Raw genomic sequence first — 14,431 nt, 5'->3', positions numbered from 1 at the left:
CCAGTGCGGCACGTGAGGGCCCCTCGCCCTGGGGACCTGCTGTGCTCGGCCCTGGCTGTGTCCGTGGCAGCCTCAGCCCTGCCGTCCTCACCTTCTCTGCTGCTCCTGGGACTGGTCACGTCGATCCCTCTCAACAGATGTGGCGACGGGAGGGGTAGAAGCATCTAGGACTTAGCACACAAACCTCACGATACCTGGCGTGCAGGGTTGGGGTGCACGGTCCGCCGGGTGAGAGCACGCTCCGCTCCTGCGGCTCTGCCAGGCGCGAGGCCCGTCCTGATGTTGGCCGTCCCCACGCGCGTCTGGCCCCAGCCCCCATGGCAGGTTTTCCTCCTGAACGGGGTCGGCTGCCGGGCCTCAGGCTTAGGGAGTCCTGGGCGGCTCACTGTTAGAAAGGGAACGGTGTTGGCATATGACTTAGGCCCCAGGCACCGCACCCACCTGAACTGTACTGTTGTGGGGGGACCCCGAGCACAGTGCAGGCGCTTCGGGTCCCCAGGCTTCACGCAGATGGCGTCGGGCGGGGTAAGTGCGGGTCTGCCTCCTGGTCGGCACGGGCTTGGATTCAGCCCTGCTGCTGTGCTGAGCAGCTTCCTCTAACGCAGACTCTGCTTCCTGCTGGCGTCAGCGTTGCTGGCAGGGTCTGCTCTGTGGCCCATCTGCACTGTGCGTGTTCAGGGCGCTTAACAAACTGGCAGGGTATCTTCCCCACGCAACGGTGAAGAACAGCTTGGGGGCCATTTTCCCGACTCCCCTGGGGTCCCCAATTACTGAGGGAGCACAGCCCAGCTCTCGGCACCGCTCCGGGACTCTTCAGCCGGCCCCGTCTTCCTCCCTGTCCTTTCTTGGAGGGGGAGGCCATGGGATGCTCAGTGTGGGGTGGGGGTCCGCGGGAAACAGCTCCTCACAGGGGAGCGTGCGCATGCACTGCACGCGCCCCGAGGTCGGCCGGCAGGGCCGCCTCCGCCTGCCCAGCCGGGTCTGACCCTCCTTCTGTCCCACGTCACAGAGAGAAGCTGCTGAAGAAGCCAGCCCCACCTCCAGCCCCACCGCAGGCCCCCAAAGCCACCGCTCCTGCCCCCGAGCCCACCAAGCCCGGAGACCTGCGGGAAGCCAGGAGGAGGGAGCGGCAGGCCAGGAGCCCGCCCAGGAGGTGAGTGCCCCGGCCTTCCAGGGCTGGCGGAGGGGTGCTCGCAGGCAGCGGAGGCCAAGGACCGCGGCACGTCGCCGAGCCTCGGTGTCCCCAGCAGCTCGATGGCTGCGAGGGGCCCGGGTGCTCCCTCGGTGCCAAGCTCCCCCGTGCGGGATGCACAGCGTGAGCGGAGCTGGCCAGGGCTGTGGTTGGCTCACTTTGAGGGAATCAGAGCCCCGCCCACTGCCCGGTCGGTGGCGAGTCACTGGGGGCGCGTTGGTCTCAGGCCAGCAAGCCCCGGCTTGGAGGAGCACCCGCGTGTCAAGGCCACAGAAACGTGAGCAGCCGGGCTCTTGGTTGTGTTGTAGGCGGACTGTCAGCGGCAGCGGCAGCGGCAGCAGCTACAGCGGTTCTAGTTCCAGATCCAGGTCATTATCACGTCTCTCTGGCCCCAGTCCCATCGGCATCTGCCTCTGTCCCCCCAGTCAGGGTCCAGGGAACCCCGGGAGAGGCCACGTTAGGTGTGAGCACCCTCCTCCCTCGGGTGGCGGCACCGTGGGTCCGAGGAGCTGTTCCCGAGCCGCTCCGGCGAGGAGGGGGTAACGGGCTGAGGCAGCTGGGGGCGGCCGATCGAAAAGATCTGAGGAAAGAGCGAGCAGAAGAGAATGCTGCCGTCTAGTTGTTCAGAGAGCAGGCGGCATCGGGTCAGTCCTTAGGGTCCTTGAAGCCGCTTTCCTCCTTCATTTGCAGGCAGCAGGTGGTGTATATACATTTGCCCAGAGCTGGCAGAGTAGGTCTGGGGTGTGTTAAAGAGCAAACCTTTCCAAAAGGCTGGGCTCTTCCCTTCCCTGTTGCAGCCTCCACACACCTTAGGACGCAGTGCTGCCGGTTTTCTCAGAGGGCGGGAGTCCCTGTGGAGCCTGGCCTGTGAGGGCCCAGGAGATCGGCCACGTTCGGCGCCTCCTGAGCGGCCCGTTGGGTTGTCTGGCACAGCGTCTGCTCGCGCTGTGGCCCATGTCCGCCCTCTGTTGTGCCCCGCTGCCAGGGTGGGTGTCCAGCTCTTGGTCACAGTCAGCCGTGTGTCCCTGCCCAGCTAACAGCACAGTCGCCTGTGAGCACGAGGGCCTGGCCACAGCCACGTGGGCGTTCCCTCCCTGGGCGGCACCTATAGAGTGCCCAGAGCCCCCCACATCTCGGGCTGGGTGGGTTCCCCTTCCCTGGGAACAGGAATCGGGTCTCGGGCTGGGGCCGCGGTGCAGACGTGCTTGTGCGTGCAGGTCCCTGAGCGTGAGCAGCGTCTCCTCCGTGTCCAGCGCCACGTCGAGCAGCAGCTCAGCGCACAGCGTGGACTCGGACGACATGTATGCGGACCTGGCAAGCCCCGTGTCCTCGGCTAGCTCGCGGTCCCCCACCCCAGCCCAGACCAAGAAGGAGAAAGGTAGAGCCTGTGTGCAGGGGAGGGGGCGTGCAGCGGCCCCACGCTGCCAGTGATGACGCCTCCCCCAGACGGCACGCGGGCGGCCGCCTCAGCGGAACAGAGGCTCTGATGGGCGTTTCTCACGGGCAGGAAAGTCTAAGAAAGAAGACGGTGTGAAAGCAGATAAGCGGAAGCGGGATCCGTCCACGCAGCCGCCCAAACCCTCGAGAACCCCCGCGGGCGGCAGGTCCTCCCAGCAGCCCACGACCCCCCAGCAGGCGCCGCCCGGCCAGCCCCCACCGGCCACGTTCATCGCCCACAAGGAGATCAAGTTGACTCTGCTGAACAAGGTGAGGCCGTGGGCGGTGCTGCTGGGGCTCTGAGGCCCAGGGCCGGGCCAGCAGGCGGCTCTCCACATCACCCGTTTCGTCCTGCCCTCGTGGCCAGCCCTGTGGGCAGTGCCTGTGGGCACAGGGTAGATGGGAGACGGGCCGGTTCCCACACGGCAGCCCTGGGACCTGGGGCAGGGAGCAAAGCAGACTTGGCCTCTAAGTTGACATCCGCGATGCCCTGAGAGACCGGAAGGCCTGAGTCCCACCCCTGGCGTGGAGGCCTCGAGACCGTGGGCCCTGCCCCCCTTGGGGCCACGTGGCGCAGGAGCCCCAGAGGAGTGCCTGCAGCGGCGGAGAGCAGGTGGCCGCCTGCTGCAGGGCCTGTGTTCGCTCAGGCCCTGGTCCTCCTCACAAACACCCCGTCGTTCCAGGCTGCTGATAAAGGGGGCAGGAAGCGCTACGAGCCCTCGGACAAGGACAGGCAGAGCCCACCTCCAGCCAAGCGGGCCAACCTCTCCCCGGACCGAGGTGAGCCTCCCACGTCTGGAGCCGGTGCCCCATTCACCCTTGAAAAGTCTCGAGGGCCTCAGGGACTTCTGACTGAGTGGGTCGTGTCTATCGACATTGATAGTTTTGGAAGTTAAAACTATATATAATACTTACCTTTAAATATAACATGGGTAAGATTTTTCATAGAAAAAAACTGTATCTTCCAAAACAGACGTTAGTAGGAGTGGCATTGGTCTTTGGTTTTTTACAACCCTCTTATGGCTGGGATCCCATCTCTTCTGGTCACACAAATCACTCGGCCTCTGGAAAACCCCACCCGGGCTTGTGAGGCCGTGAGCATGCGGAGGGCGGGCAGCATCTCGATGTCGCGGGGCGCACCTGACTGCTGCCCCGGCGGTGCTCGGCCGCACCTAGAGAACCGCTGGCCCAGGCAGAGCCTCTTCCTGACTGGGTCTAACTAGTAAAGCAAAAGCCTGAGTGTTTCCAAGCCGTCTTTCCCCCTTAAAATGGAGAGGTCCCGTGAACCCCACCAGGAGCAGGAGGTGGACACCGCCCGGCCCCTGAAGCACACCCCCCGGGGCCGCCTGCACGCCTCTGCGGGGCGGGATCCCCTCCGCCTGCCCTCGCTCAGGGCCCCGCACTCGCACGACAGGAAGCACTCCTTCCCGTTCCTGGTTTTGCTTGTAGTTTTTAAGCTGCTGTGCCTTTTTGTTCCCCATTTGAAGCCCCTCACCGTGAGTTTCTTCAAGGCACGGAAGGAGGTTTTTGTCTGCTTGGAGTTGGACGCTCAGAGCTCGGTGGCCTGTTTTGATGCTGGCTCGGGAAACCAGAACCGAAATTAGACCTCGGCTTCTGTGTTTTTCTGGGGCTTCATTTTCCAGTGTAATCCATCCTCCCCTTTTCCTTTTCTCACTGGCTCTGCTCCTTACGTCTTTCTGTGAAAATGAGGAAGCCGAACTGAGCTTTGTGGCATGGGGTCACCGGGGGCCAGAGGGGCCACCCCATCCCTGTCTGAGCACACCAGCCCCTGCGCAGCTGGCCCCGTGTGGAACTGGGACCCTTGTCTTACCTGTCCTCTGTCACCCAGGTTCTCGGGACCGGAAGTCAGGTGGGAGACTCAGCTCCCCGAAGCCAGAGCGGCAGAGGGGCCAGAATTCCAAGGCCCCTGCGGCCCCGACAGACAGGTGGGTGCCTCCCCCGGCCCCCGTGCCCTGGGCACAGCGCGCCGGCTCCTTCGCCACACAGAGGCTGGCGCAGTCTCCCTCCCCAGGTGGAGGCCAGCACCACTAGCCAGGGCAGGCTCAGAGGCAGCGGGGCTGTGGCCCGTGGCTCAGATCCAGAGGCAAGAGGGCGGTCCGGCCCGTGTCTGAACTCTGCCCCACCAGTGGGTCCTAGAGTGAGGAGCGGCCCTGAGCGCGCGGCCCCGGCCAGGGGACCAGGACCCAGATGGTGGTACCCCTTCCCCTCCCTCCCACGTCAGGCACAGGAAGTAGGGGCACGGATCCCCTTTTCCCAGGAAGTGGGCTGAGCCTCTGCACACCTGCACCCCTGGCTTTGGGTCGAGGGCCAGGTGGGAGGGGCCGTGGGGAGGGTGGGCACAGCCCCCGGCCCTCGGCCCACAGCGCGGCTTGAGGCCGGGGTCAGCAGTGTGGGGTTTCACGTCAGCACAGAGCAGGGTGCGTACGAGGACCAGAGTAGGAGGGCGGGATAGCATGGCTCCAGGCAAGCCCTGATGCTGTGCCCCTTCACCCGCGCAGTCTCTGCTCCACGATTGGGGGCGTGGGAGCGGCGTGGGGAGGCCACCTCGACTGTGGCCAGAATCCGGGCTGGGGGCAGGAGGCCAGGCTGGGCCCCACACGCTTACCCATCGTGGGGGGCCTCGTCCAGTGGGGAGGGGCGCCTTCCACCTGGTAGGTACAGCTCCTGGGGTCCAGGCCCCCGGCAGGAGGCTCATAGAGAGGCCCTCCACCCCTCTGACTGCCTCCCCACCCCCACAGGAAGCGCCCGTTGTCCCCCCAGTCCAAGAGCTCCAGCAAGGTCACCAGTGTGCCCGGCAAAGCCTCGGATACCAGTGCTGCCGCCGGCGCGTCCACGGGCACCAAGTCAGGGAAGGCCAGCACGCTGTCCCGGCGGGAGGAGCTGCTGAAGCAGCTGAAGGCCGTGGAGGACGCCATTGCCCGCAAGCGGGCCAAAATCCCCGGGAAGGTGTAGCCCGGGCTCTGCTCCCCGAGGCAGAGACTCGCTTGTTTTTATAAATAGGGTAAGCGCAGCCATTTTGGATTTTGCAGTTAATGTCTTATTTTGGCTGTGATTCTTTTTAAAAATTAAAAAAAAAAAAAAAAAGTTTCTCAGCTGGAAAAGAAGCCACACACGTAACGAAGATGACGCTGAATCCCAGACTGAAGCAGCCCCTTCCCAGAGCAGAAGTCCGGCGAGCCGGCTGGGCGGGCGGCAGCGCGGTGAGGACCGGCTCGATTTTATGTAAACGATGAGTCCTCCCTCTGCTCGTCAGTCAGGCGTCCTCACCACCCGTCGGTCGCGCCCTCGGCACCCGCCCTCCTACTGTCGCCAGGAACACCAAGTCTGCCGAGTGTCCTCCCCGCCCCTGCGTCCCCAGGATCAAAAAGTATATATATATTCTTGACTAAAGTCTGATTGGGAAATACTCCTGTCTTTTATTTTAAGCATCAAATTGTTTTAGTTGATTTAAAAAGGAAAAAAAAAATACAGAAAAGACCAAAAAAAAAAGGCCGAGGGTATTGTTGGGCATCTGTCAGATGTGGAGGGTCTTTTTTTGAGGGGTCTCCTAAAATAAAATATTTTGATAAACAGCTGTCTTGCCCTGGTGGTGATGTTTGCCTGTGCCTGGGCCCCCGCCTCGGCCCTCCGCTTGGCAATGCCCACTGGGCTGCTGGCTGAAGGAGGCCCCACCCCGTGGAGCGCTCACCTTGGTTTCCTCGCGGGGGCTGGCCCGGCAGGGCTTCCTGAACACCGAGATCTCCGCCTGAGCGAGAGCCCACCTTCCCCAGCAGCGGGCCCTGAGCCAGAGAGGTGACCCCAGCCTGAAAGCCAGTTCTCCACTCAGTGCCTCAACGCACAGTTGGACCCCACTCGGACATGCAGGTATCTGAGCATGAGACACCCCGGCCAGGACCACGGTGCCGTCTCACTCACTGCAGGCTGGGAGAGGCTGTCATCGAGTCTGAGCGTCACCGCCCGCAGTGCCCTCCTGAGCCCCTGCCCTCCTCCCGGCAGGACCAAGACCACTGGAGGGGGGGGGCCCTTTCTTGTGGATTGAACTTGCAGAGTGGTGCTGGGGCCTGGGAGCGCCCCCGCCCAGTCCCCCCATCGGCACCTCTGCTCTCGGGTGACTTACTTTAAACCAAGTTCTGTGAGTCCTTGCAGGCGACATGCCTCCCAGAGCCCTGTTGTGGGCTGTCAGGAGGCTACGTTCAGTTACCTCAGTTACCGGCTGCTCTGTCCCAAGGCTGCATAGCCACTGACCTGTGGGACAGGAGAGCCGGCCAGGAGCCAGTGCCAGGCCGCGGGGCCTCCTGCGTGCCCTGTTTGCAGTGCAGTCCACGCCCGCCCCACAGCACAGCACACGGGCTGCTTCTTGCATCACCAGCCTCAATACTGTGTCTGGGCAATTTCTCAAGACTTATCTGATTTGCCCTCGGGTCAAAGCCAGGTGCAGAGGGAACTCCCATTCTCTGAAGGGCGGCCTTCAAGGACACAGAGCCAGAATCCACGACACCTTGGGTGACAGCCTGTCCCTGCATTCTGCACCCCAGCCGCTGGGCCCCACGAGCCAGCCGAGCAGTGATGGCCTCTGAAGCCAGGAGCCCGCAGGTGAGCGAGTCCCCCACGCAGGTGTCAGCACGCTGCCCCCCTGGCCCGGCTGACCAGCCAGCTCCTGTGCCAAAGGGCTGGGCTGACCTGGCTTCCCACGCCTGGGCTGCATCTACAGCCCTGGGTTCCCTGGACCGGAGCTGGGTTTAAACTAGCAGCTTGCCCTTTGCCATCTGGGGGCAGGGGTGTGTCCTGGGAGGGGTGAGAGTCACACCCCGAGCCAGCTCTCCCCCAGGTCTAGTGGAAAGAACAGTCCAGGCCAGGCGTGTGGGAAAAGGGAGGCTCTGTGCTATAATGGGTTCTCAGCATCTTTGCCCCCCAGGGGACGTGAGGGCTGAGGCCCTGCCAGGCGGTTAATATGCAAAGGTGGGAGTGATTCCCAGTTCCTCAAGCTTCTTTTCTGCCTACTGACCCCTGCCCCTCCCTCCAGCCCTCCTCCTCCACAGCTGCAGACCCCGACAGAGCCCCTCCCCTGCCTGTTTGCATTCCTCCTTCCCACCCCGGGCCTTTGCACGCACTGCTCCCTGTTCCTGAACTGTGACCCAGCTGCACCTCACCCTTCCTCTCCCAGCTCAGGCCAGGCCTGCCCCGGCCCCTCATGCCTTCCCCTGTCTGCTGCGCCAGTGCTGCCCTGGAGCTGGCCTCCTCGGGGGAAGCTCTGGTGTGCTTTCCCCGAGTGTAAAGCACAGGCAGAAAGCCCAGCCTCGGCCCTTCTGAGTTTTCTCATACTAACCCTCCTCGTCTTGAGGGAAGGGGAGCCACACCCCTCGGGCCGCCCTCCCCAGGCCAAGGCACCCTCCAGCTTCTAGTGTGCCCGTCTCTCCTCCTCTCGCTCTTGAACAGGTGAAAAAAAAAGATTTCATTTTTTCAGTTTGTAACTTTCCTAACTCAAATGTGAAGTGTCGTCTCCAGCGTCATGAGTGAGTACATTGAACTAGTGGGCAGCTCAGTTCAGTGAAAATCAAGTTCCTGTGGGTTTCGTACGCCTGCTGGTGACTTACAGCCGCTGCCAGCCCCCTCCCCGCAGCGCCAGCCCTGTGCCCCCGGTTCCCTCAAGGCCTGGGCCTCCACCCTCCTCTCGCTCTCTGCCAACCATCCAGCTCCCCCCGTGACGGCTCAGCCAGCGCCGCAGCCCCTGCGGGCCCGTCAGCCCCCACCGGGAGGAGGAGCTGGGCGGGAGGGGGCTCAGGCCCTGGGTCAGCGGGCAGGGACCCCTGCCTCGGGCAGCCACCCTTGAGGGGCCGTGGACAAGCGTGAGGCGAAGGGGTCGTTCCCGACAGTGCAAAGTTTGGGGAGCACGAGAAAACTGGGCTGTGTCCTAGGTTGACTGTGGGCAGGACTGCCTGGGGCCCCATGGTCGAAAAGGCCACGCCACAGGAGGGAAGGGGGAGAGGGTATTGCCACCCCCACTTCAGACGGGACTGCGGCCTGCCACTGGGCTTCCCTCTAGGACGGGGGAGAACTTCGAGCCTGGAGCTGGCAGGGCCTGGAGCAAACCCCTCCTGCAGGCCACGTCCCCAGCCCAGGCCCGCTTGGGCTGCTCGGGCTCCGAGCCACAGGCAGGGCCACCCCAGAGGCACTGAGGGACTGGCCCTGGTGAGTGTCCCTGTGGTTCCTGTGTTTCTGCCTTCCTGCCCTGGCTCTGTCCTTTTCTCTCTGCCCCGCCTTCCATCTGTGGTCTCTGCATTTGTCTGAGTCTCCCTAGATCTCTGTGCCTGTCTCCATCCATCCCTCCTCCCCTACCTCCATCCACCACCACCCCCTCTCTGTGCCCCTCCGTCCCCTTTCTGCATCTCTCCAGACAGGGGGACTTGGGAACTTGGTCGAATGGGTGTGGTCTGGGGGCAGAGATGTGGTGGTTGTGCTTTGAGGGGCGGAGCCATCCAGGGCGCCTCCTCCAGGACGCCCTCCAGCCTTCCTCCTGCAGCTGCCTTTCCAGTATTGCCTAACCCTGTACCCGTGTGCTTGCCTCAGCCGCCCGCAGGAATGAGGCACTGCTGGGCTCCGCCCTGTCCTTCCGTGGGTGCCGGGGACTCTGACGCCGGGCGGGCCACCAATGCACACAAAACAGCTCGAGCTTGTAGTGAGGAAGGAGGCGTGAGGCCCGGCCCCGGGGTTTGTCCCCGCCTTGCCCACCCAAAGACATAGAAAATGCTGAAGCTCAGCCCCTTGGCGTAGGGACCCCTGAGCCTTTCACTTCTGAAGATCCTTTGCGGGGGACCCCAGCCCCACGAAGGCAAGGACACTTCCCCTTGGATTCCCCCCCAGGGGCCAGTGCCAGGCATGGGTGCCCCCTCCCCTCACTCTGCGAGGGCAGCTCCACGCCTGGGGACAGGGCAGGTCCACTGCACGGTGTCCCTGCCCTGGAGGGGATCACACTACCTTTGGGGCCGAGGCAGGAGGGACTGGGATTTCTGAGGCCCTGGGTGCCCTGCAATAAGGCGGGCCTCACCTCAGCCTAAGAAGGGTCTTTCTCTGGACCTGAGCATCTGTCCTGGTGGAAGGTGGAAGGGGCTCAATTGTGTCCCCCAAAACTATGTTGAGGGCCTAGCCTATGTTGAGGGCCTAGCCCCAGTGCCTGGGAAGAATGTGCCTTTATCTGGGAGAAGGGTCTGCAGCTGTGCTTAAGGTCAGGCTCTTGATGAGATCACCCTGGGTAGGTGAATGTCTGTAGAAGGTACAGAGACAAGAGACACACATGGGGAGAGGCCATGTGGGAGTGAGGCAGAGGCTGCACTGGTGCGTTTACGGCCCGGGGCCCCAAGGATTGCCAGGAGCCGCCAGAGGCTGGGAGAGGCAGCAAGGATTCCCTCTCAGAGACCCCAGAAGGAACCAGCCCTGCTGACACTTTGACTTGGGGCTTCTGGCTTCCAGACTGTGAGAGAATAAACGTCTGTTGTTTTAAGCCCCCCATTTTGGGGCACTTTGTTATGGCCGCCCCAGGAGATGAATACAGGTGGTGAGCTCCCTGCTGCAGGAGGTGTGCAAGCAGAGGGTGGATGGCCACGGGCAGGGGTGTGGTAGGCAGGAGCAGCCCTGGGGCTTCAATGTGTCTGTCCATCCATCGGTCAGAAAGAAGCTGGGAGAACAGCCGTGACACGATGCCCGCTGTGGGAACATTTCCTCCAGACCGAGGCCGGGAGGGCCCCGGCGTCCCACTGCCTTCTCCATGCCCCTCTCAGGGGTCCTCCTGTCCACCGAGTCTGCGCCTCCAGTGTCAGACGGGCCCCTTGGTGGTGGACATTCTGGCTCCTGCCGGCAGGTGAGGAAACCCGGAAGGCAGGTTGACTCCATCCTGCACGCCCAGGCCCTCCTCAGCGGGACATTTTATCCTGATTCGAGAGGCCCTCGCCAGCATGGCATCCAAACCTCAGCGTTCAAAACTTGGCAGGATCTGGCCCTAAACCGTCTCCCTTGTAGGGTAATGAAGGCACCCCAGCACCCTCACCAGCAGCACGGAGTTGGTGCAGGTGGGCTCCGGGGGCCTCCTTAGAAAGCTGCTTAGGGCACCCTGCCCTTTAAAGGTTCCAGGGCATTGCCACCCCCTCCACCTCACACTTGCACTTCTGTTGACTGAAACCACAGAAGCCCAGCAGAGAATCCTGAAGGGGCTCGCTGGCCCCCAGCCGCCCGGTCCCTTCTGGAACCTCCCCACGTGGCAGGAGGAGGGGACGGGAGAATCAGCCCTGGGGGAGGACTGGGCAGTGGCGCAAAGTGAGCACGCTCTCGCCTCAGGTCACCAGGTCCAGACAGCAAAAACGTACAAGGGGTTAGGACTTGGCACTTGGAGAAGGTTCGAGAGTTCCTGTCACACGGGAAAGACCGTTCTGAGCCCCATCGGCAAGTGCTTGGCCTGGGGTAGGGTCCCTGGAGATGGGGGAGAGGAGGGCGACTGGGTCCACCCTGTCCTGGAGGGGAGGGGACAGTTGCAGGGAGGGGAGGAGGAAGCAAGGCCAGGCCCTTCCCGAGGAGGGAGGGTGCCGGATTTTCCCCAGGCGTGGCCCGGGGTATAAAGGGCGCCGCAAGCCGGCTGCAGCCAGGGCAGCCACGGGTACGCCGCGACTGCCAGGTGCGCCGCCGCGGAGCCCGGAACCCAGCCCCCGCTGCGATGGTGAGCCGCTCCTCTCCCCGCCCTCCAGCCTGGACGGTGCCGCCCGGCCTGCCGCCCGACACCCAGGCTGAGGACGTGGCGGCAGGGTCCAGGAAGCCGCCCAAATCTGGGGGCAAAAGGGAGCCAGGAGCCCAGAACCCCCCGGGCCTCCGTTTCCCGACCTGTAGAGGGAGGCTACGTCCCCCTGCCCGCTTTCCACAGGGAGCAGAGCCCGCGGCGGGCAGGGCGGGGCCCCTCCCCGGGGCGCCGCTGACCCCCCACCGCCTGGTCCACCAGCCGCTCCGTGTCCTCCTGCTCCTGCTCTGGCCGCCCACCAGCCTGGCTCTCCACAGCCCCCCACTCCGGCCAGGGGCCCGCACCCACACAGCCGGGACCCCGCGCTGCTACTCGGCGGCGGAGCTGCCCCTGGGCCACACCCCTCCCCACCTGCTGGCTCGAGCGGCCAAGTGGGAGCAGGCGTTGCCGGTGGCGCTGGCGTCCAGCTTGGAGGCGGCGGGCCACAGGGGCCGGCACGCGGGATCGCCGGCCAGGAACCAGTGCCCCGTGCTGCAGCCCGAGGAGGTGCTGGAAGCTGACGTCCACCAGCGCTCCATCTCGCCCTGGAGATACCGGTGAGAGCGGGCCTCTCTGGGCACGGGCCCCTGGGCCCCCCGAGCCTCAGCGCTCTCACCTGCTGACCTCCGGCCGGCCCGCCCCACCACTGGGAGGTCAAGGCTCCCCCGCGAGCTGGTCCTCGCCCAGTGTCTCAGACCTCAGCCCAGACCTCAGACACCAGGGTCCCCCGGGAAAATTTGGGGGGCCCCCATTTGAGTTCTTGCAGGGGTGGGGCTGGGACTGGCAGGGAGAGAGGGGGGCTTCTGGGCTCTGGGAGGGCCGTGGGGCACACGCACAGTCTCACTTCCTGGGCACCAGCTGCGTGCCAAGCCCTCCCAGCGCCCCATACCTCCCACCCTGCGGCCCGGAGCCGCCCTGAGAGCATGGGGCAGCCGCGGGCAGGGAAGGGGGCGCCCGCCCGGGCTCGCTTACACCCCGCCTGTCCCTCAGCGTGGACACGGACGAGAGCCGCTACCCCCAGAAGCTGGCCTTCGCCGAGTGCCTGTGCCGGGGCTGCATCAGCGCCAAGACAGGCCGCGAGACGGCTGCGCTCAACTCGGTGCCGCTGGTCCAGAGCCTCCTGGTGCTGCGCCGTCGGCCCTGCTCCCGGGATGCGGCGGGGGTGCCCACGCCCGGGGCCTTCACCTTCCACACCGAGTTCATCCGAGTGCCCGTGGGCTGCACCTGTGTCCTGCCCAGGTCGGCCCGGTGATCACTGGCTCGGCTCCTGGACTGGCCTCCAGGGACGCCCCTCCTATTTATGTGTATTTATCGGGTATTTATGTGCCCCCCTGGGGCCCTGGGCGGGTACCGAGGCTCCAGGCCTCTGCTTTGAGACCTGGCCTGGGAAGGGCCCAGCCCCCGGTGCCTGGGGGATGACCCTGTGCTGGGCAGCCCCCAGCTGGAGAGGCAGTTTATCCTTTGACAGAAACAGCTGGGCTAGAAGGAACATTCTCACTCTTCTGGAACTTGCTAAAACACCTACAGAAAAGGGAAAAGGTGTTCTGATGGCCACCTCCACTTCCTGGCCTCCTGGGCTCCCCTCACCCCAGCCCCCCGGGAGGAACAAGCACCCCTGTGTTTCTAAAACAGCTATTTATTTTACACGTGAATACGCGTTGTCTCACGGCTAAACAGTATCTCAGAGCACAACACTGGCTGGCACAGAGGGCAGTGGGTGAAGCCACTCTCTCACCCTCTACGCTGCCTGGTCGTTAACACCCAGCTGGTCCCCCAGGGGCAGCCACTGGCCCAGATCGTGGTGTGTCCTTCTAGGAAGGTCTATGCATGGACCCAGGTGCACCCAGGGCGGGGTTATGTTTTAACAGAGTGGAGCCCAGGTGTGCCCCGCTGGCCATGCAGTAGCTCCCGGGTCTGGCGATGGGACTCATTCCCAAAGCCCAGCCCTCTCCCCACAGACGTGGGTGTGGCCCCTGGGGACTACCTCCCTACCCCATGGACAGGTGTCCTGGGGTGACTTCCCGGGGGTCCGCTCAGGGGGACATGTCTCTGTAGCCTGGCTGAGTCATGCTCCCCCAACCCCAGCAGAGGCCCAGGCAGCTCTGGAAACCCCCTTGGGCTTCTGTCCACCACGGGTGACCTGCCAGACGAGGGGCAGCCGAGCTAACGGGCACCTCCCAGCTCAGGCACCCAGCCAGCCACCTGAGAACCACCTGACCTATCACGACAGAAGGTCCTGGCTCAGAGCACGTTTTGGGGCAATGAGTTTAGGGGCCCAGGAGTGCGTGGCCTCAGCAGTTCTCGATCAGCTACGATGCCCGCTTTGGAGCCTCAGTCCCCACACCTGTGACGCACGTCAGCTCTAAGGGCTGTGGGGCTGCAGGGCAGTTGTCTGCACCCCCCTGCCACTTTCACCTGCTGATTGACACCTACTGTGTGTAAGGCCCAGGAAGAGGGGAGGGGTCTCAGAAGGCTACCCGGAGGAGGTAACCTTTATCTTGAGCTTGGAAGGAGTCTTCAGTCAGCACTTACAGAGTTTCTGCCCTGTGCCCAGGACCGGGATCAGAGCTGTGAACAAAATGGATAGCTCCCCACCTGCCCCGTGGGTGACCGACCACCACGGCCCCATCAGCGAAGCCCTGGGCCGGTTGGTGGTGAAGGGACAAGGGAAGGGAGAGGGGCTGCAGTGGTGGCCACCTGGGCACCACCTGAGTGGCCATCCGGGGCCCAGTGCTCCAGGCAGAGGGGATGGCCTGTGCAGAGGCTGAGAAGGTGGCCTGCCTGTGCCCGGGGGGCAGTGTGGCTGGAGCCCAGTGGACGGGGTGACAAGGGCCACAGCAGGTGCGGGCGGGGGCCGGAGACAGTGTCCGTCCTGGGCTATGGGAGCCTGTGGGCTCCGAGCCGGGCACCGGGCGGGACAGGGCAGTGCTGGGAGTGGTCTGGGAGTGGGGGCGGGGGAACGGTGGGCCGACTGGATTCATGCTGAAGACGAAGAGTGTTGGCTGACACGCAGTGTGCCCTCC

The 14,431-nt window shown here is 64.1% G+C and overlaps 2 protein-coding genes across 4 annotated transcripts in view; both read left to right on the top strand.

Annotated features, from left to right (window-relative positions):
* ZC3H18 (zinc finger CCCH-type containing 18) overlaps positions 1–6,222 on the top strand; it is a 51,403-nt gene extending 45,181 nt beyond the window's left edge. For both annotated transcript variants that reach the window (XM_019921649.3, XM_019921650.3), the window contains 7 exons: positions 1,010–1,153; positions 1,501–1,560; positions 2,410–2,570; positions 2,700–2,899; positions 3,313–3,409; positions 4,479–4,575; positions 5,389–6,222. In XM_019921649.3, the coding sequence (XP_019777208.1) occupies positions 1,010–1,153; positions 1,501–1,560; positions 2,410–2,570; positions 2,700–2,899; positions 3,313–3,409; positions 4,479–4,575; positions 5,389–5,602 (973 nt within the window). In that variant the 3' untranslated portion in view covers positions 5,603–6,222. The remainder of the gene's footprint in view (positions 1–1,009; positions 1,154–1,500; positions 1,561–2,409; positions 2,571–2,699; positions 2,900–3,312; positions 3,410–4,478; positions 4,576–5,388) is intronic.
* Positions 6,223–6,371: 149 nt separating this feature from the next.
* IL17C (interleukin 17C) lies at positions 6,372–13,060 on the top strand. Of its 2 annotated transcripts, XM_073795735.1 has the most exons (4): positions 6,372–10,505; positions 10,979–11,354; positions 11,631–11,965; positions 12,399–13,060. In XM_073795735.1, exons 2-4 carry the CDS (start codon positions 11,352–11,354, stop codon positions 12,658–12,660), a joined length of 600 nt encoding a protein of 199 aa, XP_073651836.1. In that variant the 5' UTR covers positions 6,372–10,505; positions 10,979–11,351; the 3' UTR covers positions 12,661–13,060. The 2 variants fall into 2 exon arrangements, with proteins under 2 accessions (XP_073651836.1, XP_073651835.1); XM_073795734.1 differs by having other exon boundaries at positions 10,979–11,965.
* Positions 13,061–14,431: the final 1,371 nt, after the last annotated feature.

This window comes from Tursiops truncatus, chromosome 19 (genome assembly GCF_011762595.2).
Source record: "Tursiops truncatus isolate mTurTru1 chromosome 19, mTurTru1.mat.Y, whole genome shotgun sequence".
NCBI lineage: Eukaryota > Metazoa > Chordata > Mammalia > Artiodactyla > Delphinidae > Tursiops > Tursiops truncatus.
This window is presented reverse-complemented; position numbering and strand designations above follow the sequence as displayed.

Coding starts and splice junctions, on each gene's coding strand:
- IL17C (XM_073795734.1), top strand. CDS start 11,352: ATGGTGAGCCGCTCCTCTCCCCGCCCTCCAGCCTGGACGGTGCCGCCC. Junction 11,966..12,398: donor ATCTCGCCCTGGAGATACCG/GTGAGAGCGGGC, acceptor CCTGTCCCTCAG/CGTGGACACGGACGAGAGCC.